The following is a 26324-nucleotide window of genomic DNA, read 5'->3' on the forward strand; positions in this document are numbered from 1 at the left end:
ACACAGCCTACTGTACTGATTATAGGAACAAACTAAAATTATTAAATTCATGAACACAGAACAAAGTGAGGGCAAGATGGAATTTTTATTAAAAACGTCCATATAGCATTTTATTAAAATTTATTAAAATTACTTCTTTTTTTTTTCATCCTATGCCATTTAGGACCAAGTTAAGAGAAACCAGGACCATGGACTGAAAATAAATAGTTGATGGAGGTGTAGGGCCATAATCACTGACTGACTCCCCCTCTCACTCTTTTCTCATGTGCATCATTTGCTGCCCAAACACATGGTCATACACATCATTTTCAAGATTGTGAATTAAATAAAACTGATAAGCAACAAATGCTTACAATCTCATTAATGTGGAAGTCATTATGAAAAGCAATTCTTTGCTTGCAAAGGTAATTAAAAATATATGCCAAAATATAACCGTTAATATCCAATGTCCTACTGTAGTGTAACATATTGTACAGTGTAATTCCTTTTAAAGTGAGGAAACCAACCGCATGCTATGGCAAGTCTGTGTGTTTTTTCTTGAAGTTATCTGCATGGACACAATAAAAAGCATAAAAACAAGAGGAGAGGGGTACTGCGAGCCAAAGCATTACATTACTGAGTACAAACTCTGGACTCTTTTAGTCTTGCTCTCTATCTCTCACAAAGCAAAACCAGTCTCTTTTTATCCTTCACCGCCGAGAAAATCGGTTCTTGAATGCTTTGATAGTTTTAGCCATCATGGGGGCAATTTCTGAAAAAAGAAGACAAAGTTAGAGAATGTATCCACTCACTTAAACAAGGCTTAGTTCAGCTTTACACAGTGAAGAGGTCTATGAAATTTCAGTATGATCAGTGAAATTGATTTTTATCAAAATTATTATTATTATTATTATGGCATCGTTACTCTTGCAGATGCAAATTCCGTAATGTTCTTTTGTTTACTCACTTTTGACCTGGGGTTTGTCTCTGGCACTGTGGCCAGCACTGCTGCTGGGAGCTGAATGGCGAGAGGATTCTGGAACACTGCTGTAGGCAGCCTGGCCCCCATCAGATGATTGACCATGGAAGCTATGTGACATTAATGGTCTGATTCTGAAACAGATAGTGTAATAAAAAGACAAGCTTGAATAAAGTAAAACTCATTTTTAGGCCAAGTGCACACTAGTTTGCAATATCTTCAATGTGAACTATTTTAAAATAGCAAAGCTCTGAGAGCTTGGGTTATTTAACCAAAATTCGCAATTATTGAAGGCCCAAGAAACTATATGTGAATGTCCTTTACTACTAATAAGATTCACATGTAATGTCAATACAAGAGAGTGAACTTAAATAATCAAGGGTGTGAACTCCTCAGCACGGAAAACTAATTCAGCATTTACTCACTTGACAGGAGCTGGGGCCGCAGCACCAACACTGGTGCTGGTAGAGCTGCTTGTAGTTCCAAACTTTTCCTGTCTCCTCCGAACATCACGAGGGGGCTTAGCTACTGTATTCACGTATGCCATCTTCACCTGACGACCTGTCAGCAGAATGTAAGGGCAATTTCAGCATCACCATTTTCACTCAATCACAGGCTTCATTCACACTTTTCTTTTGCCATTGTTACAGCAAGCACTCATGTGTCTTCCTGACTTTTCCTAAAATGAAATGAAAATCATGCAAAGCCTGCACACACTCTTTAGGAAGAAGCCATGTATGTGTGTATACCTTTGGGCTTGTTGGCGTGGGCGGAGCTGATGTTCTGAGTGAGCATGCGCAGACGTTCCTCGCGCTCATCATGCAGGCGTAAGTACATCTCCCTCCAAGACTCGTACTCCTGAGGAGCCTCACGCTTGAAGTCCCGCTGGCAGTGCCGCATCCACAGATCGTCCGACTCCTCTATGAAATACTTGAGGGAAGGCAGACAGTGTTATTACCACATAAACCATTCTCCCCCCGCACCTCCAAAAAACACTCCCTCACAATTAAAATCTCATACATTTTATCAAATCAATAACCAGGGATTCTGAAACTGCATTATTTAAGCAGTGGGCTGTGTAATGGAGCAAAAAGTAGTGTGGCAGTGTGTGTTTTCGGACATGTCTGCACACACCTGGTTAAACTGCTCAATGCGGTATAACTGTTCTGGAGTACACCTCTCCAGAACTGGCTCCAAAATCTCAAAAGGCACACCACCAACCTCTTCAATCGCTGAGGAAACAAACAGCAAATTAGTACAGAAGCTGTGATGAATGTCTTGGATCTGGCTACTTTTGGGTCTGGTTTGGAGCAGTCAGTTATATAATAGTCAGGCTGTATTTGCTGTGGATACTAAATAGGTATGAAACAGCCAGGTGTAAATCAGGTCAATGTGACAATATAATGTGGACATGTAAAAGAAAACAGCACAATATGTGCCCTCTGAAAAAAGGTTTATTCAAATGGCTGTATTTATTTAGAATGTAACTCACAGTCAATATTGTTCTGTAGGACTCTGATGCACTGTTCATACAGGGTCATCATCTTCGGCAAGTATGAGGTCTTCGAGCCAGAGTACACCACCATTTTTGAGTTGAAACGCCGTCCTGTGAAGCCAGCATCCTCTTCATCACACAATATGGGGACTAAAGTGGGGGGAGAGGAAACCATATTATCAAGTAAAAGAAACAAGAAAATCAACATTTTTCCTTTTTTGAGATTTTTTTACGTTCTTCGTTAAGTATGTAATATGAACGAGGTCCATATTCAATATACCTGTTGGAAAGGTTAAAGTGCAGTGGCTGCCAATGACAAAAAACTCCAACCTTTGCGTCTCTGTGGGGACAGTGGGGTGACATCTATTGAGGGCAGTGGTCTGTAGTTGGGCTGGATGGCAGGCAAAGGGATATCAGGTAAAATGGGCACCACATCAACTACCTGAGGAAAGAAAGCAGGGCAAGAGACCCAGAGACACATGATAAAGCCAGTGAGTGGTCAGATTTGATCAATGCCTCCCTCCTCCAAAACATGCATTACAGGTTTAATTCAAGCTTGATTCAACAAACCCCTTGTTACTAGCAATTTAAACAAAACTGATTTCAATTTAATTCAAGTGAAATAAATGTACCTAAAAAGAGAGGAGGTTAGTTGTCTAAATAAATTGGCTTCAATTCTTAACCACATTGGATGAGAGCAAAGAATCAGGTTGCCAATAATGGCCCCACCTTTCGGCGTTTCTCTGGCACAGTGTGTGGTTCAGGTCGTTTTCTCTGAGTCCCATTGGCCTTACTGGACTTAGAGGACACTGAAGGAGCAGGGGTAACAGGCTGAGATGGTCGTGAAGGTTTCTTCTTCTTCCGACTTAGCGCAGGGTCATCATACGTGAGAAAGGATTCAAAAGACATAGTGGGAGCCTCATAGCGTTCCTCATCCTCATTGTGCACTGGCTCTGGCCTGTCCCTTCTTTCCCGAGGCCTGCCTAAAAACACACACACAGTCAGGAATATATTCTCATATATCTGATATAGTTAAGATTCCTCACATTTCTGAAATATAGACGTCTATTCTTGCATGGAATGCAACTTTAATGCACAAACACAGCTGTCAGTAGGAGAGCTGCAGTAACAACACTTACCATCACTGACTCCTTTCTTTTCTTTCTTACTTTCATGTGGGGTGGAGTGGCGGCTGTGTTTGGTTGATGTGTGTGTGGAGCCCCCTTTCTGTTCTCCGTCATCACTACGCATCTGCATCTCACCCCCACCACTCAGAGACTGCGTGGGTCGCTTGTGTCTCTCCTGCTCCCTGACAGAGTGAGAGCCGTGCTCTCTGGCTGCCTCTCTGTGAATCTTGCTGTGTCGGATCTCCTTTCGTGGGGGACTAGGCACCAGTTCCTCCGCTGGGCTCTCATATCCCTCTGACTGATACCCCCTTGCCCCATCATGGCTGTGCTCAGGGCTGTAGTGCTGTGGGGGAGAGGGGGAGTACCCATGCTGGTACTCTTCCTCATCCTCTTCCTCTACAGCTGGCGGATCTTCTGGTGAAGGCTCCCTGGTGCGTTTGTAACCTCTTGTCTCATCTGTCCGTGACTGAGAGCGTCCCTCTTTTGTGTTACTGGGTCTGCTGATATGTAACAGTAACGTATGACTGAAGATCCTTTTGAAGCATTCAGTAGACTTACAGCTTGATCAGCACTAATATTCTCTACTGTAGCTCATCCAGGAAGCTGGCTTCTTTAGATCTCAAGTTATGCAATTTTATAATCAGATAAGGCAGCAAGCAGATCATGCAATGTGTATAGAAAGCCTTACACCAACCACCAGCATGAGCTTATGTCAAGGCATTTCACATGTTAAGGTTATTTACCCCTGTTTAAGTGGATGTGAGAGCTCACCTTTCTGCAGACTGGGGTACCAGCTTCTTCCACTTGGCCACAAGGGTCTTTGCTGCCTCCCCTGCAAGGTCATGTTTGCGCAGAGAATTTACAGTCTTCCCAACACCTGTTTCCTGAAGGAAGCCAAGAACAGTGTTTATCTGACACCTTCAAATAGCTATTAAGTATAAAAGACAGCATTCCAGTGACTGGGAGGCAAATGCAAGAAGTGCAAAAAGTCAAATAAGTGTAGGTTTCATTATCTCTTTACCTGAAATGTAATTACTAATAAAAGAGCTTCAGGACCCAGTGATACTGCTTAAACTTACCACAAGGATTTCCACAGTAATGGGCAGCTCCCCCAACCTCTTGAGCGTCTTCAGCAGCTGGATACAACAAAGACAAGAAAAAAAGTGACTACCAAACACAGAAGGCTACCTACTTGGCACTGTAGCTAGGGGCAAAAATGGCTTTGAGCATTTATAACACTTGCTAATAAATCATATACGTTGTTCTCATTAAGGAAATTAAATGAGTATAGACTGCTATGACATAATAGCTGAAACTGCTGCTGCACGGAAACCCAGCAAATTCAAAGCATTACATGCTGTCGTGGCCTTAAAAAGTCACTCAGCTAACGCTAGTCAACTAGATATCTGCCAAAAGCCGTTTTGTGAGCCCCTTAAGTTCGCAAAGACGTTTTTCTCAGCACCTACGCTGGCAATAAATTAAAAGTACCGTTTCCGAACAAGACATTTTTGGTAGTTTGAAGCCTCTTGTTTGGACATGTAGCTAGCTAGTAGCTACGTTACTGTCATCTCCTGAAGCCTTTGTAAACCTGGTAGAAGTGGCTAGCTACAAATGTCATTAGCTTCATATCATCCACGGCCTTTCTGTTAGTGTCAGTGCTATCATCAAATGCGATTGTCATTTCTGATGGATTGAACCCAGAACAAAGTGCAACGTCTCAGAATGTAGCTAACAGTGTTCGATTTAAATCGACAGACATAAGATACGATACCAACATATCAACCGAATCGGGACTCAAATGACTCCAAAGATTAGCTACATTTGTTGTCGTATAATACACAGCGTAGTCAATTTCGACGACTACGTCGAATACGTGGAAAAAACTGTCAAGAGTGACTGTTGTTTTTGCGTTCGGCAAACTACACCTTGCCAGGCCAAACAAAAAATCCTACCTTTCGCGGCTCTTGATTCTCTGAGAGCCTTGATTGCAACTTCTCCACTACCTCCAAAAGATCCTCCGCCATGTTTACAGCTGGTACATACTGCCCGGAAGCCGCTTAATCTCACAGGCCTGCACAGTACATTCGCATGGAGATTCCGGAAAAAACGTCATAAACGGTCATATAGTGAATCACAGAATTAGGTCACAAATGCATCACTGTGGAATTTATTAGGAATTATAAAACGGTGACGTTAATTGTTTATAGTGCTCTCTATGAAAAAAATACAAAGTTCATGTGGTATGCGCTAGTTTGTTTTAATTTTAAATATACAGATTAATAGTTGAAATAACAGATGACTTGAGGGCTGTTATATCTGAATTGCTTTAATGTTGATAAATAAATATTGATGATGAAATTTTAATAAAGACGTAATGTCATACATCCTTGGGAATTTATGAGCACAATCTTTATTAACCAGAGTAATAACAACTGTGACAATATTCATCAGCTTAAAGGTTCTCAGGCTCTGTCTCAGGTGGAAAGTACATGAGAGCCACATGTTTGCATGGCTGGACCAACAGTATTACCCACCTCTTTTCCTCTTCTCCTGTTTGGGGCACGGGTTCAGGCTGCATGTGAACTATGTTTGGCTGGGAGGGGTGGCTGCCTGTATAAGGAGATGGATGTGCAGGCGGGACTCAGGCCTGGGGGGGGGGGTAATATTACAAAGTTTTGGTTGGACCGTACCTCTTTCAAACTCTGAAACCAACAGTGCTCTGACAGACAGACAGACAGACAGATGGACGGACGGACAGACAGACAGACAGAGGACAGAAGGGTAGAGTAAGACAGAAGAAGAGGAAAACAGAAAGGAATTTTGTTAAGACCTGAAAGTAAAATAGAAGAGAGAACAAAGAAGGAGAACAGAGTGATAAAAAGAGAGCTGGAATATAAGGTAAAGCATTCTTGTCTATGCTTTATTTTTGCATGTCTGCTTGTATTCACAAGGGTGGCGCACAAGGATAAATAATTATTCATAGGGTGATGTTAAATTAGTTCAATTTGGGAACTAGTGTTCTAATACTTTGGAATCTGCTATATTATTCATCGATAATTAAAGTTTACAAACCCATGAACACCACAAACATGAATAAACAAAACTCCATTCAGGTGCTCTCACTTTCTGGCCTAAATGTCTTCATTGACATTTTTTGCTAATGTTTTTGTGTATTCACTCTTATCCAGAGTGACAAGTGCTTTGTTATCTACTCAGAAATCATTTGACTAGGCAGCTGCACAGCATAAAGACAGCGGACCAGCATACCATACAGTGTAAACATACACCCACAAATTTGTATCCACGCTCACTCCAGTGAGTTTGTCTAAATTTAAATGGAAACAGGATTTTTTAAAAAAGCAAAACAAAACTGAATGACATCTAGTCATGACTGCTAAATGACAACTTGTCCCACCTCTATAACCCAGATCCCGCATGTTTCTTGGTCTCTATAAATAACAGGAGATAGGGGCAGGAATGCAGTGGCTAAGTGAGCAGGCTGCAAACACAGACACCATACACTGAGGGCTGGCCTTCAGCTTTAGGACTGACCACTAATAAACACGACAGCTGCCAAGAGTCACCAAACCCGCTTTAGCAGCAACTTTCCATCTCACCTTACCCTTTACAACTCCTTCTGTCATTCCATTTTCCCCTCTAATGCAGTTCCCCTCCCAGGTAAATCTGTGTTTGCATATATGTCTACATACATATGTATATCTAAAGGATATAAAAGGGTATCTAAAAGATAGCTATATCTATCTATATAGCTTAGATATATATCTAAAGGGCAGTGGCATTACTACTGAACCAGGGATTCAAATGTATCACTCTACACAAGCCAGACTCCTCATCTGGATTTCCATTAAACAATCTGGGTCAGATGCTAAGGCTCAACCTTCACTGAACTAGTATAAACTCCAGGTTGCTGTCTACACCACTCTTCACATTGCGTAAATACATTCTTGCTCCCATTTAGCTCTTTAAAGTTTTAGTGATTTCTCACTGTAATTGTTTCTCCATGGCTATTTATTTTTAACTCCATTTTCTACATCTGTGTTCATTTATGTTCACTCCCAGCATGGCTCTTTAAGTACTGTGATGTGTTAGCTGAGATTTGTATGTCTCTTACGTAGTCCTTGAGCAAGCAGCTGCTGGGGTGTTACATGAGGCAGCAGGCTAGTAGACTGAGACCACGGTTGTGTGCTTTGATTGGCAGGATGCTGCAATACCCTGAAAGTATTCTCCCTCATGGCTCATTCAGATTATACTCCATAGAAAAAAGATCATACAAATCAGTTCATCGAAGCAATAATAAAATATCTTTAAAATTAAGTAATTTAATAAGAAATTTAAAAATATATATAAATAATATAATAATAAATATGAAACATTTATTTTAGATTCTTTTACAGGGCAAAGTGACTGACAACAACTATGTTTCAATCAATAAGTTAATTACTAAAGAGTGAAATATTCTATAATATCCAGCATATATACATATATAACTGAATATATATACAAATATTTGTAGAATAGTTTAAAATCCATTAGATTTCACAAAAAGCTCATAATCATAGAGGCATATGTTGGATGAACAAAGAAAATGTGGTACATATGCCACCATTTTCATTTTCTGTTATATGTTGTAAATAAATGGATACCTCTAGCATCCATGGCAACAGGACTAAATCATATCTGCATGCAACAGATGGGTTTCCACAACAACAGAAGTGTGTATCTGAATGTGAGAACAGTGATAAACCTTTTTACAGTGAAAGAAATTGGGAGAAAATTGGGGGAAATTGGAGAAAGAGATGTTGGTGGGGATTCACAGAAGACAGTGGAGGACCCAGATGGCAGATGGAGGGTAATTTAAGCAGCTCAGGCCCAGCCATGCTCTCCTGTGGCTTCAGAATATTTTTAGACAGTGACTAGATTGCAACTGTGTGTCATACACCAATCATGTCTGCCTGTGTGTGAGGCTAGGTGAACACAAATACTGTTTCACTTTAGTTAAATCCTGCATAGTGTGCTCTGTACTGGACACAGTGAGACAACAAGCATGTTATTAGTTTGGAAAACAACTGAGCTCTACAGAAAGAAGTCAAAAGTAAAATTTATAAAAAAAGAAAAACATATGTTTAATAAACAACCTTGTTCAGCTACACAGTTATTTGCAGCATTGTGTACATACCTTTTATTAAGCATCATTAATCAGAAATCAGAATTAATCAGAAAGGTTGCTAATTTAAGTAAATACGAACTACTAAAAGCGAATGCATCATCATGGATTCTGAAAGCCAGTACTTTCACTGCTACTCACTTTTCTGTAACCGTATGGTTACCGAATGGAGTATATGTTGACATTTAACAAAATAAAATTCTGAAACCTACTATCACGGACTGCATGCACATGCATCTGTTATTAACCTTATTTCAAGAGATGAGATCAAGTACATGTATGCTGTGTTCACAGAATTGTCTAAAGTAATTGCTGTAATGTTTTCATCTCCTGTGTTTTCCCAGGTGCTATGTGCTGATGCTGCCCACCCTCTCACTTAGCAATTTATCACCATCTGTCAGTTTTCCCCTCTAAATAAGACCCAGTGAGTTAATGAGACAGTAGTCTGTCTACCTAGCTGTTTGTTTCTTTGTCTGTCAGTCAGTCACTACTGAGTGGGAAATAACGTGCAGGAAAGCGTGTCCATCCATGAAAACTGCTGTCTGTAAGTCTTTAAGTATAGGTCTGACAGAGTATCTGTTGACCATTTATGACTATCAGCCTGTGATTTAGGAATCACTGTTAAAAGTGACTAACATAGAAAAACAACAATAAATAGCTATCATCATGGCTCCAAAAAAGAAGTCATCTCGTCCCAAGAAGGCATCTCCAGAGCCAGCACAGGTTGAGAATGCAGTGTTCAATGGGGAGAATGAGGTGGTGGTTCCTGAAGTGGGAGTTAAAAAACTAGAATTACCTTTCAACGTCGAACAGCTGAACCGTCTCAATGGGATGCCCCTGCTGCCCCCGGTGATCCGGCCTGGGGAGCGGGGCTTCGGCCTGGGTGGGGAGCTGACTCGACCCCTGCATGGGTCTGCCCTGCTGGAGGAGCTGAGCCGCATGAGGCAGGAGCGCTTCCTTACCGACCTGGAGCTGGCCTGCAAGACCAAGGCCTTTGACGTGCACAAGCTTGTGATGTCCTCTGTCAGCCAGTACCTTCGTGAAGTCCTAGCCAAGGACCCAGGCCTCAAGCGCCTGGAGCTGCCCACCCTATCACCCTTAGGTAAATACCACAGCAGATGTTTTGTGTGTAAGGTCAACACAGTCATCCTATCAGATTACATCACACAACCGCCAGCATCCTCCAGATTGCTTTTAAATGGACATACGCGTCTTCTTGAAAGGGAGCTCCAGGTGCATGTTGACACAGGCCATGAACAAGAAGTTCAGGTTCAATTTTACTGTTATATTAGTACAAACTGCAAGGAATTTGTTGCAGTGCAGCTGAACAAGAATACTTTGTACTCTACTGGAATGATTAGATGCAGCAAAATACAGTAACAACATGCATTACACAGTCCTCATCTTACAGTAGTTCAATGTAAAAATAAAGTCAGCAATTTTCAGCATAAAAAGCATCCCATATGCATAAAAATCTAAAAATAATATCAGAGTACAATCCATATTTACACTAAGATTCACACTAAAGTCTAAACGCTAATACATTCCAGTCAATAAGGTTAATAACTGCATGTGACTAGTTATTAGTTGTTGGAGCTGCCTATATTGAGTTAAAGTGTCTTCGGTGCTGCTGTGTATATAAGGGGTTTGGCACTAAAGTCTTGCTAAAGTAAAGTGTTTTGAAGAGTTCATATGCAGGGTAACACCAGCCCTTCAAGTCAATTTACTATAATTCATAGGGCTTTTCTGTCCATACCATATTGCTGCCAAATTATTGTCCATTAAGGAGTGATAATTTATCTCCTTCTTAGATCTACTATCTTCTCTTTTGTTTTCATTACAGTGAGATTCAAGGTGTTTGCAGTATATCTCACCAGGCTTTTACTTTTATTTTGCCAACTGCGGTCCTTCCTACTACAGTTGTATAACTGGAAGAACCTGAATTCTACATAACCACTAATAATTAAATATGTCATTTGAAGTTTTCTAGAGAGAGACCTGAGGCCAAGTTACAGTTTCATGTAGAATACTTTCACATATCTCCCTTCTTTTATCTGCAGGTCTGGCCAACGTGATCACTTTTGCTTACCTGGGCCGTGTTCACATGTCCCTGTATACGATTGCTTGCACAGTATCTGCTGCTTGCACACTCCAGATCCCCCACCTCCTACAGATGTGCATGGACTTCCTGATGGCTGAGTTGAATACACACACTTGTGTGTACGTGTGGAACATCGGTGCTGCCTACGGTTTGGGCCCTGTACGGGATGCCGCCCGCCGCTTTGTGCTGGAGAAGTTTGGCCAGTTCTCAGAGACACCCCAGTTCACTCAGCTGACCTTGGAGCAGATCACCGCTTTTCTGCAGGACGACAACCTTGTCCTTCCATCAGAGGTCACCACCTTCCAGGTGGGGCCACCCATATATATATATATATATACACACACAGTAAGAGACTCACTGACCTGAAGCAGGCCCTATATGTATGACCCTAGAGCAAAACAGAGTCAATATAAATATCTACATACTGTAGATATAGATAAAACAAGAGCCATAAAGGAATTAGGGTGGAATGCTAATTACAGAGTTAACTGCATAAAGTGATCTAAGTGAAATGTAACTTAATATGGATTGTTATCTTTAAACCTTACATCGGATTCAGGTGGCCATGAAGTGGCTGGACTTTGACCCAAAGAGGCAGGCACACGCCTCTGAGCTGCTGTCTCATGTACGCTTTGAAACCATCCCTGCCTGCGAGCTAGTCAGTGAGATCCAGCCTGTTGCTCGCATGATGCAGGATCCTCAGTGTCACCGCCTACTGGTGGATGCTATGAACTACCATTTGCTACCATACCAGCAGAACACTCTACAGTCCCGCCGCACCAAGGTCCGTGGCAGCCAGACCGCCCTGTTGACCATTGGAGGACGCCCTTCCCTCACTGAGCGTGCCCTGAGTCGAGAAGTACATCTTTTTCATGTCATTTAAAAATGTGTTTTAAGTCATATCTTCATGTTCATGTTGAGCAGTATCATCTGTGCCACTAGCTACTGTGGAGAGATCCTCGTGAGGGAGTTGCTACATGGCGCCATCTTTCCCAGCTTCCAGCTAAGAGCTTCAACCAATGTGTGGCAGTAATGGATGGCTTCCTCTACGTGGCAGGAGGAGAGGACCAGAACGATGCCCGAAACCAGGCCAAACATGCAGTCAGCACCCTCTGCAGGTATACTTCGCATTGCTACAGATAATAAAGTAGCCAGTATAACAAATCAACTCATCTAAAATAAACAAATTAAAATGATAAATTTTCATGTGTGCTTCTCCCCAGATACGACCCACGCTTCAACACCTGGCTGCACCTGAGCAGCATGCGTCAACGGCGCACTCACTTCAGCCTAGTGGCCTCCGGAGGGCGCCTGTATGCCATTGGTGGGCGTAACACCGATGGACTGCTGGCCACCACCGAGAGCTACCTCCCATCCTCCAACAGCTGGCAGCTCCGTGCGCCCATGGAGATGCCACGCTGTTGCCATGCCAGTGCCGTTCTGCCCTCCGGCGACATCCTGGTGACCGGTGGCTACATAAGCTGTGCCTATTCCTGCTCAGTGGCTTGCTACAGTGTGGAGAATGACAGCTGGAGCGAACAGGCACAGCTGGAGACACCCCGTGGCTGGCACTGCTCTGCCACCCTGGGCGGTAAGGTGTACGTGGTGGGTGGCAGCCAGCTTGGCCAGGGAGGGGAGCGGGTGGATGTGCTTGCCATGGAGGTCTTCTCCCCTGAGAGCGGCCAGTGGAGCAGGGCCGCCTCCTTGCCACTGGGAGTAAGCACTGCCGGTGTGGCCTCCCTAGCAGACCAGCTGTATCTTGTGGGTGGATGGAATGAGTCGGAAAAGCGTTACAAGGCAGCCGTCCAGCGCTATGACCCAGCCACTGACAGCTGGTCTACTGGTGAAGATCTCCCTGAGCCTACAGTGGGCGTGTCATGTTGTGCCTTGTCCCTGCCTCCACGCCATGCCTCTCGCAAACACCGTAACACCCCCAGCCACGAGGAGCAGAGCAACATGTCTGCGTGAAATATGAAGGGAGGAAAGAAGGAGGTAGTATTTGATTAGTTGAGGGGTAAAGTTGGAAGAAGAGATGGAGGATGGGTGCACAGCTAGTAGTGAGAGTAAGAGTAAATAAGAAAGGGAAACATAAGGGAAACTTACTCCTTTACTGTTAAGGTAGACAGTACTTCTGTAGCAAAGAAGGACATCTAACAATAAAACACAGGGCCCATTAATTCATAATGTGAAAGTGATTGGGCATGCATCCCATGCTGTGTTCTTCAGGTGAGTGTATGGAGAAATGAACATGGTGTGTTTGTATTGGGGTGGGGGGATTTGGGATGAGTAATTTCTAGAAATTAAGAAGTACATTTCTTTGTCAAACTATCACACTGAAAGTTGAAAATTTAAAAACTTTGCCAATCATGTCTATTGTTCAAGAGATATTTCTAAAAGTATTTCAGCTGAATGACTACAAATTTTAAAATGTGTGAATATACAATGCCCCCCACAAAACACAAGCATAAAACATGACATCTGAAATTTCAAAATTTAGTGCCATAGTCATTATTCTACCTTATTAAAATTATGCCCTGTGGTTTTAATATCTTCCAATGTGACACTCCTCTTCTGCCTGAACATCTGCAACATTGGGGGAGACCCTGTGGGGGACACCCTCTAGTGACTGTGGTCCTGTTCACAAGAATTCCTGTTACCTTTCTAAGAGTACATACCAGTGAACATCCTAAAGAGGAAGCTATTTCAACCAAAGGAGGAAATTTGAAATGTGGCACGAAAAGTAGTGAGCTGGAAGGAGAGATATGTAGGTGTGAAAGATACCAGATTCTCTAGGATTTCACTGAATAAAATCTAAGTCATCAAAGCCAAAAGTTGTTTCATGTCATCTTTACATAATTTTTGGTGCCCAAGAAGGGCACCCAACCAAGACTGTTCAGCAAATCTATTCTACCACATAAGTCTGTTTCAATGCATTTATAAACATGCACTCTTCAACCCACTGACAAAGCAAATTGTGGCCACAAGTTACCAAAATATTTAGATGTGGTTTTGGCAAGTGTACTGAAGTGTGCCATTAAAAATCTCTCAATTTAAAATTAAGATTAAAAACAGACCAAATGGTCAGTTCCATTGTCCAAGATGATTTTTTTTTTTTTTTTTTTTTTTTTTTTACATACATCAGTTGCAATTAGATTTTATAAAATCTGATACGAGTTAGAATTATACTGACATCAGCAAACATTGAGGCAATCCTAATTATACATAGAGTCAACAGGATTCTAGTTTTAGTCTCCTTTACATCCATTTGGTAGAGATTGCATTAAGATTGTCCTTTACCTCATCTTCAAAAACTTGGAGAGGGGGGAAGAAATTTATTTTTTTTTTTAATCACCCATTCTTATCCTACTATAAACATCAGCGACTGCTCATAAAACGGTGAACATTACTCCAAACAAGCTTTGGTATGAACCGAGGACATTTACCTCCAAAAATTAAGACTGTTCAGTGAGATACATGCTCTACAACTTCATGTTTTGATGTCTTTAGGAAATCCAGCCAAAACAGTTCTTCTTGGAATAGATTATAAAGGTCGGGTTACATTCTCCTGAACTTACCGTCAATGTGAAAATATGGCTGGGTACCTTCTTTTTAATGTCTTTTGCCCATCACACCATCCATCAGAAAAAGCAATGTGCCAGCCAGTATCTCATCTGGAATGCTAAAAACATGCTTTCTAGCCAAGCAGACTAAAATGTTATAAGGCTGCAGAGACTATGGGTAATCCAGTGCCAAATTACAAATCCAACTGTTAGATACTCTTAAGATGTTCATGAGCTAAATTTTACCAAACTACTAACCATCCACCCACACTCATATGCAACACTTTTAGAACGCCATCCATTTTAAGATTCCAAAAATAACACAGGGGAGGTTGGTGTTTTCAATTTTATTTGTTATTAACAAAATCAAAATGTGGTCCTCTACTTGCCAGGGAGGATGATGCCATCATACTAAAAGAACAAGGAAAAGAAACTAGCATTAAACTGGCACATTTCACCAAACAACCTCACCTCCGGATAAAACTGCAGTATCTTCAAATCAACTGTTAAGAAATAGTTCCCAACAATTCACAATCATTACAATCATGAAGAGCTGTTAGAGAGGAGAAGCAGAGAGCCTCAGAGACACACCTTCTGCTGGAACCAGCGCATTGCCTCCTCCTTCCGGATGCGGTGCCTGAAGCCAATGCGTCCCCTCTTCCTCTTCTTGTCAGCAATGCTGAAGCCTGGTCTGCCGAGAACCTACAATTCAAAGACATGATGAGTGCATCAGAACACATGGTCCAAGAGCCTCATAGGTGATTCACAAGACAAAGAAAGCCATTCAAGATAAGAATCCAAATGCACAAAATAACTGAACAGTGAACTATCAAGATGGCATGCCGAGCCAAATAAAGCTGCTGCAAACTAAGTTACTGCTAACTTCCAGCAAATTAAACCATGGGAAGTGTCGAAAAACGTCCAGTTAGGCCACACTGAACACAAGCAAATCTGGACCGATTCCTAAGCGCTTAGTAGAGTGGGACAGTTAACTCAGCCGCTGCAAACAAAACCCACTACTGTCAATGAGACGTTCCTTCAAGACCCCTTTTTTGTTGTAGTCATTAAATAAACTTGCCATGCAAATGCAAATTTAGGCTTTGCTTTAAAAGGTTGAAAACCAGGTTTGGGAAGATTACACAGACCACATGTTCAGAACTCACCACATAGAAGTCCAAGCCATAGATGCCAATGCTGGGGTCGTACTTGATACCCAGATCAATGTGCTCCTGGATACCAAAGCCAAAGTTTCCACTGTCTGAGAAGTTGTTTTTCCTCAACTCATACTCTCGCACCTGTACATACCAGACAATTAAGAATAACATTAATACAGCATATACAGAACATACCAAATATTTTCTGGTCAAACTGGTCATGAAACCCATCCTCATTCCATCCAAGCATGTCTAACCAGTGAGGGATTTTATGTTGCCTCAGGCACTTTAACAAAGCTAACTAAGTCAAGCTAATACAAGACCTGTGGCATCACATCTGAAATGGCAAAAAAAAAAATAAAAATCATAACTTCTAAATAACCTAAATAAAATAAATTGTCTATTTTGTAGACAAAATAAAGCCTTGTATGAAAACTGGTCCAGAAAGGCTTAAGTTTTTATAATCAAATATTCTGTTAATCATTCTAAAGGGGGACAGAAGCAGCACTGTCAAGACCTGTAACAAGAAGAATAAACTAGTTTCAAATGCAGACTTCAAGGAGTAACAAATCTAGGAAATCTAACATCTAACCAGTTGCAGAAAAGCAAACACTTCATACTTGATTGAATTTGTGAAGTAAAATAGCTCGTGATCAACATGTACAGGGGAAAAAAAAAAAGTGATCAGTCCTATGCCACACCACTATAAAATAGGAGACAAATTACTTCCAATTATTATATTTTGGGTGGAACAAACCATAATTTGCTCATTGGTTTAGTATCTTTAATCACCATATTCTCACTCTGGTGCTACCATATTTCTCCTTCCTTTAGCACATGATAAAATGACCAAAATGCTGTTGTTCAACTTCCTAAGACAAAGACAGATTTATTTCCTCCTTTTACACAACTAACGTAAAGGTCAAATAAACCGATATTTCGACACGTAGTTTTATCTAACATTATAAATTACCCCCCCAACAGGTAAGAAAAAATGATGACAGTGGTCAGACAAATGTACAGTAAGACGTAAAACAACTCAAGACACTCCAGTAATGTGTAATCTATCACAAAAGCTCAGACTTGTGGTAGTCCTTAAACATACAATTAAGTTTCAAAGACTGGCAACTACAACCTAGAAAGATAACCTGTAGTCTTACTACTAAATACAGAATATGGCTCCAACAACGTTGATATGTAAAACCCATGTTTATCTTTATTAACACCCATCCTTCCAGTAGGAAAAATGTGAAGTCTGTACACTGTGCCAAATCAGCTACAGAAACCGTTCAAACCTCCAACTTTGCTGTGTCAATACTGCTAAACAGAAGACAACCTACAGTACAACAAGCTCACCTTTAACCCCTTCTCCAGGATCTCCTCAGCTTTGGCACCACGAACAGTGCAATGGACTGCAATCTTTTCATTCCTACGAATGCCAAAGGATCGCACAGTGTAGCGGGCTATGACAAGAGAACAGACATTACTTCAAAGACAGACTCCTTGTTCCAAAGCAAGCATTCAAACAAGCAAGCTTCTCCTAAACAATGTGTTCAGCCAGATGAACTTTACCTTTGGAGAAGACAGGAGTCTGGCCTGTCAGCTGTTCCAGCACCTTGGCGGCACGGGTAAGCCTGTCACCACTCTCCCCAACACAGATGTTCAGGCACAGTTTACGAATGCGCAGCTCCCTCATGGGGTTCTCCTTCTTCTCACTCTGGTCCTGCAGACAGTTGAACAGACTTGATGTCTGTTACTTCACATCGGTAGATATGCTCTTTAAAGTCATTAAAGCCACGACTCCCAACACATTCTAGGCAACAACTGCCAACACTGGACACCACTAGTTAGCTACAAGGGAATGAACCCAGAAAATTTGTAACATTTAACTCGGCTATCTAGCTAGCAAGACTTCCTTGCGAACATGCCTGGACATCCCCCATTCGTACCTAGCGTAACTAGCTTTGATAGCTAACGCTAGCCATCTAGCTAGCTACTGCTGACTTATATAATGTTAGCAAGCGCAACACCAGCCATTAAGTGTAAGAGCGATACTTTATACTATCCAAACTATTAACCAATACTAATTTCATGCACACAAATCAACATTTACCATGCTCTTTGACGCTTTCGCTAAAAGGAACTAGATGCATGCCGGCACACACCGGTAAGATAGCCGTTTTGTACTTGTTCATTTTTGTCATCCAACAGTTCCCAGTAAAAATACGACATTATTTCTATAGGCCAAAATTGTTCTGTAGCTGACATCTTAGAATTCCTTATATATGCCACAGCAATAAAACGATGTTTTACGATTTCAACGCGACACCATTTTCAGTACTTTAACGCCAATACTCACCGCCATCTGTGATCATTAGAAGAGGACGACACGCTTCCGGCGCAGAGCTTTTATAGTTATGTGTTCACTTAAGAAACAACCGGGAAAAAAGAGATTCAAGGCATGTCGTTCCTTTTTATAAGCCAAAGTCGAGTCCATTAGTTATTTAGGCTAATCTTTTAAACCATCTTAATGTCAACCTGCTTGCTTATATGAATTATATACAGTTTCATTGTTTGGGGCTGGTAAAATAACAGAAAATAACCTTTTTTGAAATATATACTACAGCACTACTGTTCTCTGTAATATATGGTTTAACCCACTACACTCAAAAATGGTCACGATATCGACAGCCTCTATGTATTCTTTTGTGATAGCTAAAATGGAATAGATTTTAGGCAATACATAGGATATTAATACAGCAAAATAGAATAATAATAATACTGATAATACTGAGTCTCCTTACACTTATGATTTCAAATAGATTTTGTTATTCTAAAACAATCCCTGCTTATCAGTGTTCTCACTGAGAATGAATTATAATTCTCACTGAAAATAAGATATAAGTAAATAAAAGCAATTTATTATAAGAGAGTGATTCTAAAAACAAATGAAATCATATTCAAGTTGCTGAAACACACCACAATTCAAGCCTCAGGTCAGTGATGATGAAATCTATGTCATGTTAAAAATAATTCTGATTTTATCATGAAACTCCAAATCCAAATAACCAGCTTTAATTATGTACCACTGTATATAACTAGAATTGAATAGAAAGACCATATAACATTTTTCTTGTCTCACTGCCAATAAGTACATAGATACATCAAACACAAGTTGTTCATTGCTGTTTTCTAATCTTTACTGTTGTTTTATGTTGTTACATTTCAATCATACATTCATTAAATGTTTTTATATAATTTTTAAAAAGAGAGGAATAAAATAACGTTCTCAGGTCAATAAACATTTAAATTAATTTATCTGAAAATTGGTTAGAAAATAAACATAAATATTTACATATAGTCTTAGGAGGTCAGATTCTGTAAAGATGGTTGCTAGGTTTATACATAAACCTTACTTCAGCACATATGCAGTCAAAAATATTATAATGCAAGTGAATATCATAATGCAAATCACAAAAGCCTTAGTGTCATTCTTTCTCAAGGTAACTTGTTGTTGGGATATTTCCTCAGACTGCAGTTGAAGGGGAGGAGTACAGCAAAGGGCTGGGGTAGGACTTGGGGCACGCAAAAGAGGAAGCCCTAATTCCCTCTGCTCCCTCAGAGAATTGGCCAGAAACAGGAGAGATCGCTTAGGAAAGCTGGCCGGAGAGAAGAGATTGAATTGGGGAATAAAGAAGTGGGGAAGAGAGCCAATTTGTGCTGCATGCTCAAAGTCTACCAGAAGCCTCATAAAACAGTGAGAAAGCTGCCCAGGGGTCCACAGAGAGTCTTCAAATCTTTGGGAAAGGTTATGGAAGAAGGCAGTTTTCCCATGATATGAGCAGAGAGGCTCAAGTTCTTTTGGATATGTATTCTTCAATCCCTCAAACAGACACTTGAGAAGCCGCAAACACAGTTTTCTAATAGAACACATAGACAATTAAGAACATCACTACAATTAAAAGTTGAGAAATTAAAGTCAAGTATTCATTCTTACCGGCAGCATTCATTTGGTTTAGTCTCACAGCAAGTCTTCTTGTTGCCATGGAACATGATCATTTCTTTTTCAATGTGAGAGAATGATATTCTCCAGCTCTCTACAATGCATACACATGCAATCACATCAGCTGTCATTCAAATACCCCCAAAGGCTCATTTTGTGAAACAGACTGGATAGACTGACCAAATGTTAACCTTTTTCATGATCACTGAGCTTTCGCCATTTAGGTCTTTTCGGGACAAAATAAACGGGCCGGCTAACAAATTTCCGCCGAGCTTTCTTGCCAAGCCACTTATCTATGTCCAGGCCACTCCGAGCAGCTTCTGGCCAGCCTTGTGATACCTCTAAGGCAGGTACAATATCTACAGACAGTTCTATATCATCATCCTTGTGCTTCTTGAATGCCAGGGTTACCGCTGGTGAATTTACCCGATTCTTACAAATGACCCAGCATCCATCACCAGCATGCACTAAAAAACAAAACACAAGCAGGAGTTCCTATGAATGAATGATAAATTTCCCAAATAAACACAGCTGTGACACATAAAGAATCTATTAGAGACATGTGGCACTGAATATGATCTTAAAATGCAGGAACTAAAAATCACTGACATAAAAAATAGCATTTAAAATGTTTAAATTATTTATTTCTATTTTTATATTGTTGTAAAATATAGTTATGAATTAACTGATGCAATAGATATTTCTACTGATGCAATATATATATACCACCCTATATTTACTCTGTTCTCTGTCATTTATACACACCATGTCTTTAGCAAGAACAGGTCTGTCTGCATAGCAGAAGCAGAAGCTACCCATAACTCAGGCCCAAATACCTGAGTTCTTTTGCCTTTCTACATTTTTTTATTCACTCCTCAAACCACAACTGATCATAATTCATAATTCAGAACTGGTCTGTACCTGCAAAATGTGTACTGTTACACTCAGATTGATTTAGCAGAATGTGAATCCAGTGTTTAAAAGTGCAAAAATGGAAAAGGAAGTATTTAAACTGTGCCATGTTCTAGAATATGTGAGGCTGAACTTACCATATGTCCATATGTCATAAAAACTTCAAAATTAGAACCAGACTGTTAGAGTCATGGTGTAAAGATCATCCAATTATTTACAAGATTGATTACAGCTATCTTTGTGCCAATTGAGAGGAATATACCCCAAAATGCTGAAAGTTGAAAGCAGCAATGAGATATTGTCTTGTAGTGTGCCAAACCTTGATGTGTGTTCATGAACTTGTGCACCAAGCGTTGCATCTCCTTTATTACTTTGCTTGATGAGATAGTGCGTTCATCTTCTAGGAGAAAAGACCGTATTTCTGAGCGTGTGGACCGACAGAGGGAAACTCTATAGAAAAGTCCATTATAGTCCTCCAGCGCCATCCATGTAAGTTGTGGGGTTTTAAGTTTCAACATGATGTCAAACTCATTGGGTTTATTGATCTGTTGGGGAAAAAAACAAATACATCTGCAAGGAAAAAGCTTTTTACAGTGTATTTGTGACTTTTTAATTCACCCCTGTACTGTAAATGTGTATAACTGACTTTTATTTACATGCAAACACACAGACACACACAAACACATAAAAATTTGTTCTTCACATCCAAAAGAAAGCATCAAAGGAACATGCAATTACTTGCATTACACTTCAGTGCTAAAGGTCATGAAGTATGAATTATATTCATACTGTGTGCAATAGTGCATTACACATTACACTTATATTTGCTTAATATGGATCTCAGATTATATGATATCACTTAGTTGGTAAGTAGCCAAGAACTAAGTTGAATCTGTGTAAAACTATAGTTCAAAAGTGGAAAACTGGAAAACTGACCTCTACTATCCTCAACAATATATATTTTAACCCCTCTCTTGCACTACACAAACCACCCAATTAAATGATTTACACAACAAAATACTTTAAACAAACTGCACTACAAATAATTTATGCAAATCTCAGGAATTCTCTGAGTCCTGGAGTTATCTCATTTGAGTTTGAGGGATGGTGGGATTTTTATTTTATATTCTAAATTGGAAAAATAAGTTTGCACAATGAAATGAGCAGTGTTAATACTCCTTGCTCTCCCAAATACTTCAGGCTACACAAACATGGTCAATGTTTCTTTTTGTTTACCTTAACTAATTCATAGTAACTTCCACTAGTGAAAACAGAGACATCTCTAAAGAAAGAGTGCCCTTCATTTTCCTTCAGGAATTTGAGTAAATCCTTGATGAGATTATTGACCAACATCACGGCAGGCTTGCGCTCAATCTGGCGCAGGCGCAGATCCCGGCCACGCTGCCTGATCAGCCGGTCAAGCTGGGCAGAGATGGACAAAGCTTCCCCTGCCCTCTGCTGTGCTCTAGGGCAGCCTTCAAAAAGAAATGACTGACCAGTATTGCAGTAGAAAAATTAATCTTAATCAACAATATAATTGTTTTTTGTCCTCATGTTCATTTTGGTTAAGGAGGTTACTGTTGTAGTTCCAACAGGTCATGTCTGAAGTATTAAATTGTTCCTTAATAATTTAAAAATGCAAAGGGGTGGGTTTTGTGAATAAAAGCTCATAACATCTTATTAAATAGGCATATACCAAACTTTAAAAACGTCTTCATGCAGGTTTGACATCAAAAACAATACAACTATGAGTTACACTTTGGGCATTAAAAAAATTAAGAGACAGACAGACATCTCTGCTTTGCCATCACCTCCCCTTTACCTGTCTGTCGCTTCCTCCATTTTGTGTAAGGCAGAGGATTCATGCCAACGATTTCATGTAGCAAAGGTGAGTCTGGCACTTCTTTGTTGACACAGCTTGATTTCTTCAAAGGCATGTGTTGGGCCATCTCAAACACGAACTCAAATGCCTTAACTTTATCCAACTGCATATATTAGGAAAGGAACCCATCAGTTAGGCTATCAAAAGTTAAAATCTCAGAAATACAGAATTAAGTAATATGATCACACTTACTTGGGCTTCAGATCTGAAGAATGTCTCTTGTCTGTGTATGACAGCAATTGTATTGTGGAGTTCCACTCTGCTACGTGATCTTACTTTCATTATAATGAAAATGAAGCTGCTCACTCCCTTTACCGGTTCTTCCTGGATTACACAACACTTCCAAAGAAGGAGGAGCACCCTATATGTGCCTTTTAAAAACCAGGAGTGCTACATTAGGAGCCTTAATCTTAATATAACATATTTAGGTTAATAATTCAAAATGATATATACAAAATAATCAACAAAATGTAGTTACAATTTTTTTGTTTACATTAGAGGAATCAAAAGTTACAGATGCTTACTTGTAAGATCTCAAGTCAGCTCTTAAAAATCTAAAGCTTAAAATGTGTTTACTTCAAGACATTTACTAAAATGTGCGGTTTGTAATGGAACAGACACAATCAGTGGTGTTTTGAAATGAACAGAAATACTCTTGGCATCATTTGTAATTAATCATCATATTTTTATTGTTTTTCATCATTTCCCCCCAAGATGCTTAGAAAAAGATATTTTCCTCCTTTCCTGCGGAAGCTTTTACGATGGGTTTTTATAAGCATTAACCAGTCCTTCAAGAGTGAGTTCAGGGTTAGGTACATGGCAGGAGGGGTTGGCATGAGCATGACTTTTGGTTTGTCTGTTAGGGGGGTTCATTTGGTTTTGGCAGCCTTCTGAGCAGACTTGGTCACTTTGCCACCAGTGGAAGCTTTCTTGTCAACAGCCTTAATGACGCCAACAGCTACTGTCTGTCTCATGTCACGCACAGCAAAACGACCTGAACCAAACATGCAAAATGGCAGTTAAAGGCTTTAAAATGGTAACACACGGCAGCATATTGAATTTTAAACACTAGAGTACAGCAACCTTAATTCAAATTACTATGCTTACCCAGTGGTGGGTACTGTGAGAACATCTCCACACACATGGGCTTCCCTGGAACCATGAGGACAATGGCAGCATCCCCAGACTTGAGGTTCTTGGGGTTATCCTCAAGCTTCTTGCCAGAACGACGGTCGATCTTCTCCTTGAGCTCAGAAAACTTGCAGGCAATATGAGCAGTATGACAGTCCAGCACAGGAGCATAGCCCTGAGAGATCTGACCAGGGTGGTTCAGGATGATGACCTGGAAGAGGAAGTTGAAGATTTTTCACAATCAACTGTCACTAAATAGCCACTATTAAGAATTTCTGTAAATTCTTATTTTGAAAAGAGTAAAGTAATAGCAGCTAAAAGGCTTATATTTTAGAGGTACTTATATGTTACTGTATCTAACCTGAGCTGTGAAATTATCAGCCTGCTGGGGAGGGTCATTTTTACTGTCTCCAGCCACGTTGCCACGGCGGATTTCTTTAACTGATACGTTCTTAACATTGAAGCCAACGTTGTCACCAGGCACAGCCTCAGCAAGAGACTCGTGATGCATCTCAACAGATTTGACCTCAGTGGTCACATTGACAGGAGCAAAGGTCACGACCATGCCAGGCTTAAGGACACCAGTCTCCACTCGACCCACAGGTACAGTTCCAATGCCTAAGAAAGAAACAAGAAAACAACTGTTTATTGCTTGATTTCAGCAGTTCAGAGTATTGAAATAATACGTTCAATGCATTCAAACTAGGGTATGAGAGGAATGAACACAATGGACATTTTACCTCCAATCTTGTAGACGTCCTGCAAGGGCAGGCGAAGTGGCTTGTCGGTGGGGCGGGAGGGGGGCAGGATAGAGTCAAGGGCCTCCAAAAGTGTGGTGCCACTGGCAGCCCCTTCTTTACGCTCAATCTTCCACCCCTTGAACCAGGTCATCTACAAAGTGCAAAGTCAACCAGCCCTAAACAAGCAATAGTTTTATATCCGGCCATTCTCTGACCAGAATGTTTTGGAAAGCAATTTGTTCTTGACCAATTAAAGTGGCCAATGACATGATATTTTCCTGTTTTGAATAGCATTCTTTTATGATTAGTCACAGAGAAAAAATCCTATCTGTTTTATTGCTATATAGAGAGTGAGGGGGTAACATTAACTATCAAAGATGTAATTTAGCTTTGAAAAACCAGGTTGGCTTTAAAAGTTCACTCCTTACGTTTGAGCTGGGCTCCAACATATTGTCTCCATGCCATCCCGAAATTGGGACAAACACCACACCTGCTGGGTTGTAGCCAATCTTCTTGATATAAGCACTGACTTCCTTGGTGATCTCCTCAAAGCGAGCCTGGCTGTAAGGGGGTTCAGTGGAATCCATCTTGTTGACTCCAACAATTAGCTGCTTCACTCCCAGGGTGAAAGCCAGGAGGGCGTGCTCACGGGTCTGTCCATTCTTGGAAATACCAGCCTCAAATTCACCCACACCAGCAGCAACAATCAGGACAGCACAGTCAGCCTATTAGAAAATAAATAAATAAATAAATAATGGGAAGTTAAATATATGACTTTACCTGTTATCAAGAAAGTGTGGGAGAAACTACAGAAAATTGTTTTAAGTTTCAACAGAATTGACAATAAACACATATACCTGTGAAGTACCAGTGATCATGTTCTTGATGAAGTCTCTGTGTCCAGGGGCATCAATGATGGTGATGTAGTATTTGCTGGTCTCAAATTTCCAGAGAGAGATGTCAATGGTGATGCCACGCTCACGCTCAGCCTTCAGTTTGTCCAGCACCCAGGCATATTTGAAGGAGCCCTTGCCCATCTTTTTGTTTTAGAGAAAGTTATGCAACACATCAGATGAAGCAATGAAATACCCCCTCAAAAAATACAAACACACACAGCGTTTCACATCAGTCCAGCTCTTTACAAATTTTAAATATTTAACGAGCTGTTTTAACTCCAATCGTGTAGACGTGAGTTTTCCATGATATACATGAGTGCATTTGAGACCTCAGTAAGGACAACTGAACACTAGGTGTCGCTCACCACGCGCAACCCCAAAAAAAGACAAGCGGCATGCTTTTCACATTTTATTTATAGCAAGACAGATTTTGTCTACGCAACCATACCTCAGCTGCTTCTTTCTCAAATTTCTCAATGGTTCTCTTGTCGATACCTCCACATTTGTAGATTAGATGCCCTGTGGTCGTGGACTTGCCGGAGTCGACATGGCCAATAACCACTATGTTGATATGTATTTTTTCCTTACCCATGGTTGCAATTTACTGTGAAGAAACAATAACATTGTTGCGTAAGCTCTTAAGTCACGATGGCATTAAAATATTACAAATGTTTGAGAGGAGTTGACTTTTGTGAACACGGCCTGGGACAAGTGCGCGTTTAAGTGCGTGCCACAAGGCGCCCCCCCCTCCCTCACTCTTACTTCATACCCTCCATGTTAAGACACGAGCTGCACACCGGCCATGTTGTTTCAGCAGTGCCACCAACTTCAGCTCGTTACGTAGTCTCAAAAGACAAGTGGGCGGTATCGCTTTAACTAAAACCCAAGTTGATTAACCTTCAATGCTGGGAATACGCAGCCACTAGTTTCAGTATTCCCCCGTCCATACAGCAATACCTTGCGATTAAAACAACCCCCCCCCCCACCCAAAAAAAAAAATATATATCTGTTCATATTACATGTAAAAACCACGCACAAGACTTAAGTATTCATTGCAGGCCTTTACAACTTACCAGCTCTACAAACACCGCTCGAAGACCCCCCAAGCTAGACGTAGAAAAAAAAGGAACGAGTCACACAACTCGCCCATATTTATACCGGCTCGGTTGAGGGGCGGGAG

General features: G+C 40.7%; 5 protein-coding genes across 6 annotated transcripts; 1 reads left to right on the forward strand and 4 right to left on the reverse strand.

The window, feature by feature from the left end:
- Nucleotides 1-103: 103 nt before the first annotated feature.
- eloa (elongin A) lies at nt 104-5645 on the reverse strand. 2 transcript variants are annotated; one of them, XM_027011651.2, is made up of 12 exons: nt 5533-5645; nt 4660-4716; nt 4352-4464; nt 3593-4077; nt 3183-3436; nt 2784-2895; nt 2451-2603; nt 2093-2190; nt 1708-1888; nt 1384-1519; nt 947-1092; nt 104-751 (listed from the first exon to the last, which is right to left on the reverse strand). In XM_027011651.2, exons 1-12 carry the CDS (start codon nt 5602-5604, stop codon nt 690-692), a joined length of 1869 nt encoding a protein of 622 aa, XP_026867452.2. In that variant the 5' UTR covers nt 5605-5645; the 3' UTR covers nt 104-689. The 2 variants fall into 2 exon arrangements, with proteins under 2 accessions (XP_026867452.2, XP_026867451.2); XM_027011650.2 differs by having other exon boundaries at nt 3593-4080; nt 5533-5644.
- A 672-nt stretch (nt 5646-6317) lies between these two features.
- Nucleotides 6318-13697, forward strand: klhl43 (kelch-like family member 43). The gene is made up of 6 exons (XM_027011668.2): nt 6318-6478; nt 9110-9867; nt 10826-11172; nt 11426-11725; nt 11809-11984; nt 12090-13697. The coding sequence occupies exons 2-6, from the start codon at nt 9432-9434 to the stop codon at nt 12832-12834; spliced, it is 2004 nt and encodes a 667-aa protein (XP_026867469.2). The 5' UTR covers nt 6318-6478; nt 9110-9431; the 3' UTR covers nt 12835-13697.
- A 1060-nt stretch (nt 13698-14757) lies between these two features.
- rpl11 (ribosomal protein L11) lies at nt 14758-17790 on the reverse strand. The gene is made up of 6 exons (XM_035529505.1): nt 17746-17790; nt 17153-17303; nt 16937-17043; nt 15590-15721; nt 15018-15128; nt 14758-14837 (listed from the first exon to the last, which is right to left on the reverse strand). Exons 1-6 carry the CDS (start codon nt 17782-17784, stop codon nt 14808-14810), a joined length of 570 nt encoding a protein of 189 aa, XP_035385398.1. The 5' UTR covers nt 17785-17790; the 3' UTR covers nt 14758-14807.
- A 1069-nt stretch (nt 17791-18859) lies between these two features.
- On the reverse strand, nt 18860-22555 carry LOC113578442 (cyclic GMP-AMP synthase). The gene is made up of 6 exons (XM_027011688.2): nt 22318-22555; nt 21732-21970; nt 20815-21040; nt 19775-20050; nt 19578-19677; nt 18860-19500 (listed from the first exon to the last, which is right to left on the reverse strand). Exons 1-6 carry the CDS (start codon nt 22484-22486, stop codon nt 18993-18995), a joined length of 1518 nt encoding a protein of 505 aa, XP_026867489.1. The 5' UTR covers nt 22487-22555; the 3' UTR covers nt 18860-18992.
- Nucleotides 22556-23038: 483 nt separating this feature from the next.
- LOC113578434 (elongation factor 1-alpha-like) lies at nt 23039-26314 on the reverse strand. Its single transcript, XM_027011672.2, has 8 exons — nt 26218-26314; nt 25593-25748; nt 25106-25285; nt 24677-24973; nt 24249-24399; nt 23870-24126; nt 23485-23719; nt 23039-23371 (listed from the first exon to the last, which is right to left on the reverse strand). The coding sequence occupies exons 2-8, from the start codon at nt 25734-25736 to the stop codon at nt 23247-23249; spliced, it is 1389 nt and encodes a 462-aa protein (XP_026867473.1). The 5' UTR covers nt 25737-25748; nt 26218-26314; the 3' UTR covers nt 23039-23246.
- Nucleotides 26315-26324: the final 10 nt, after the last annotated feature.

Source organism: Electrophorus electricus, chromosome 8, assembly GCF_013358815.1.
Source record: "Electrophorus electricus isolate fEleEle1 chromosome 8, fEleEle1.pri, whole genome shotgun sequence".
NCBI classification, from domain to species: domain Eukaryota; kingdom Metazoa; phylum Chordata; class Actinopteri; order Gymnotiformes; family Gymnotidae; genus Electrophorus; species Electrophorus electricus.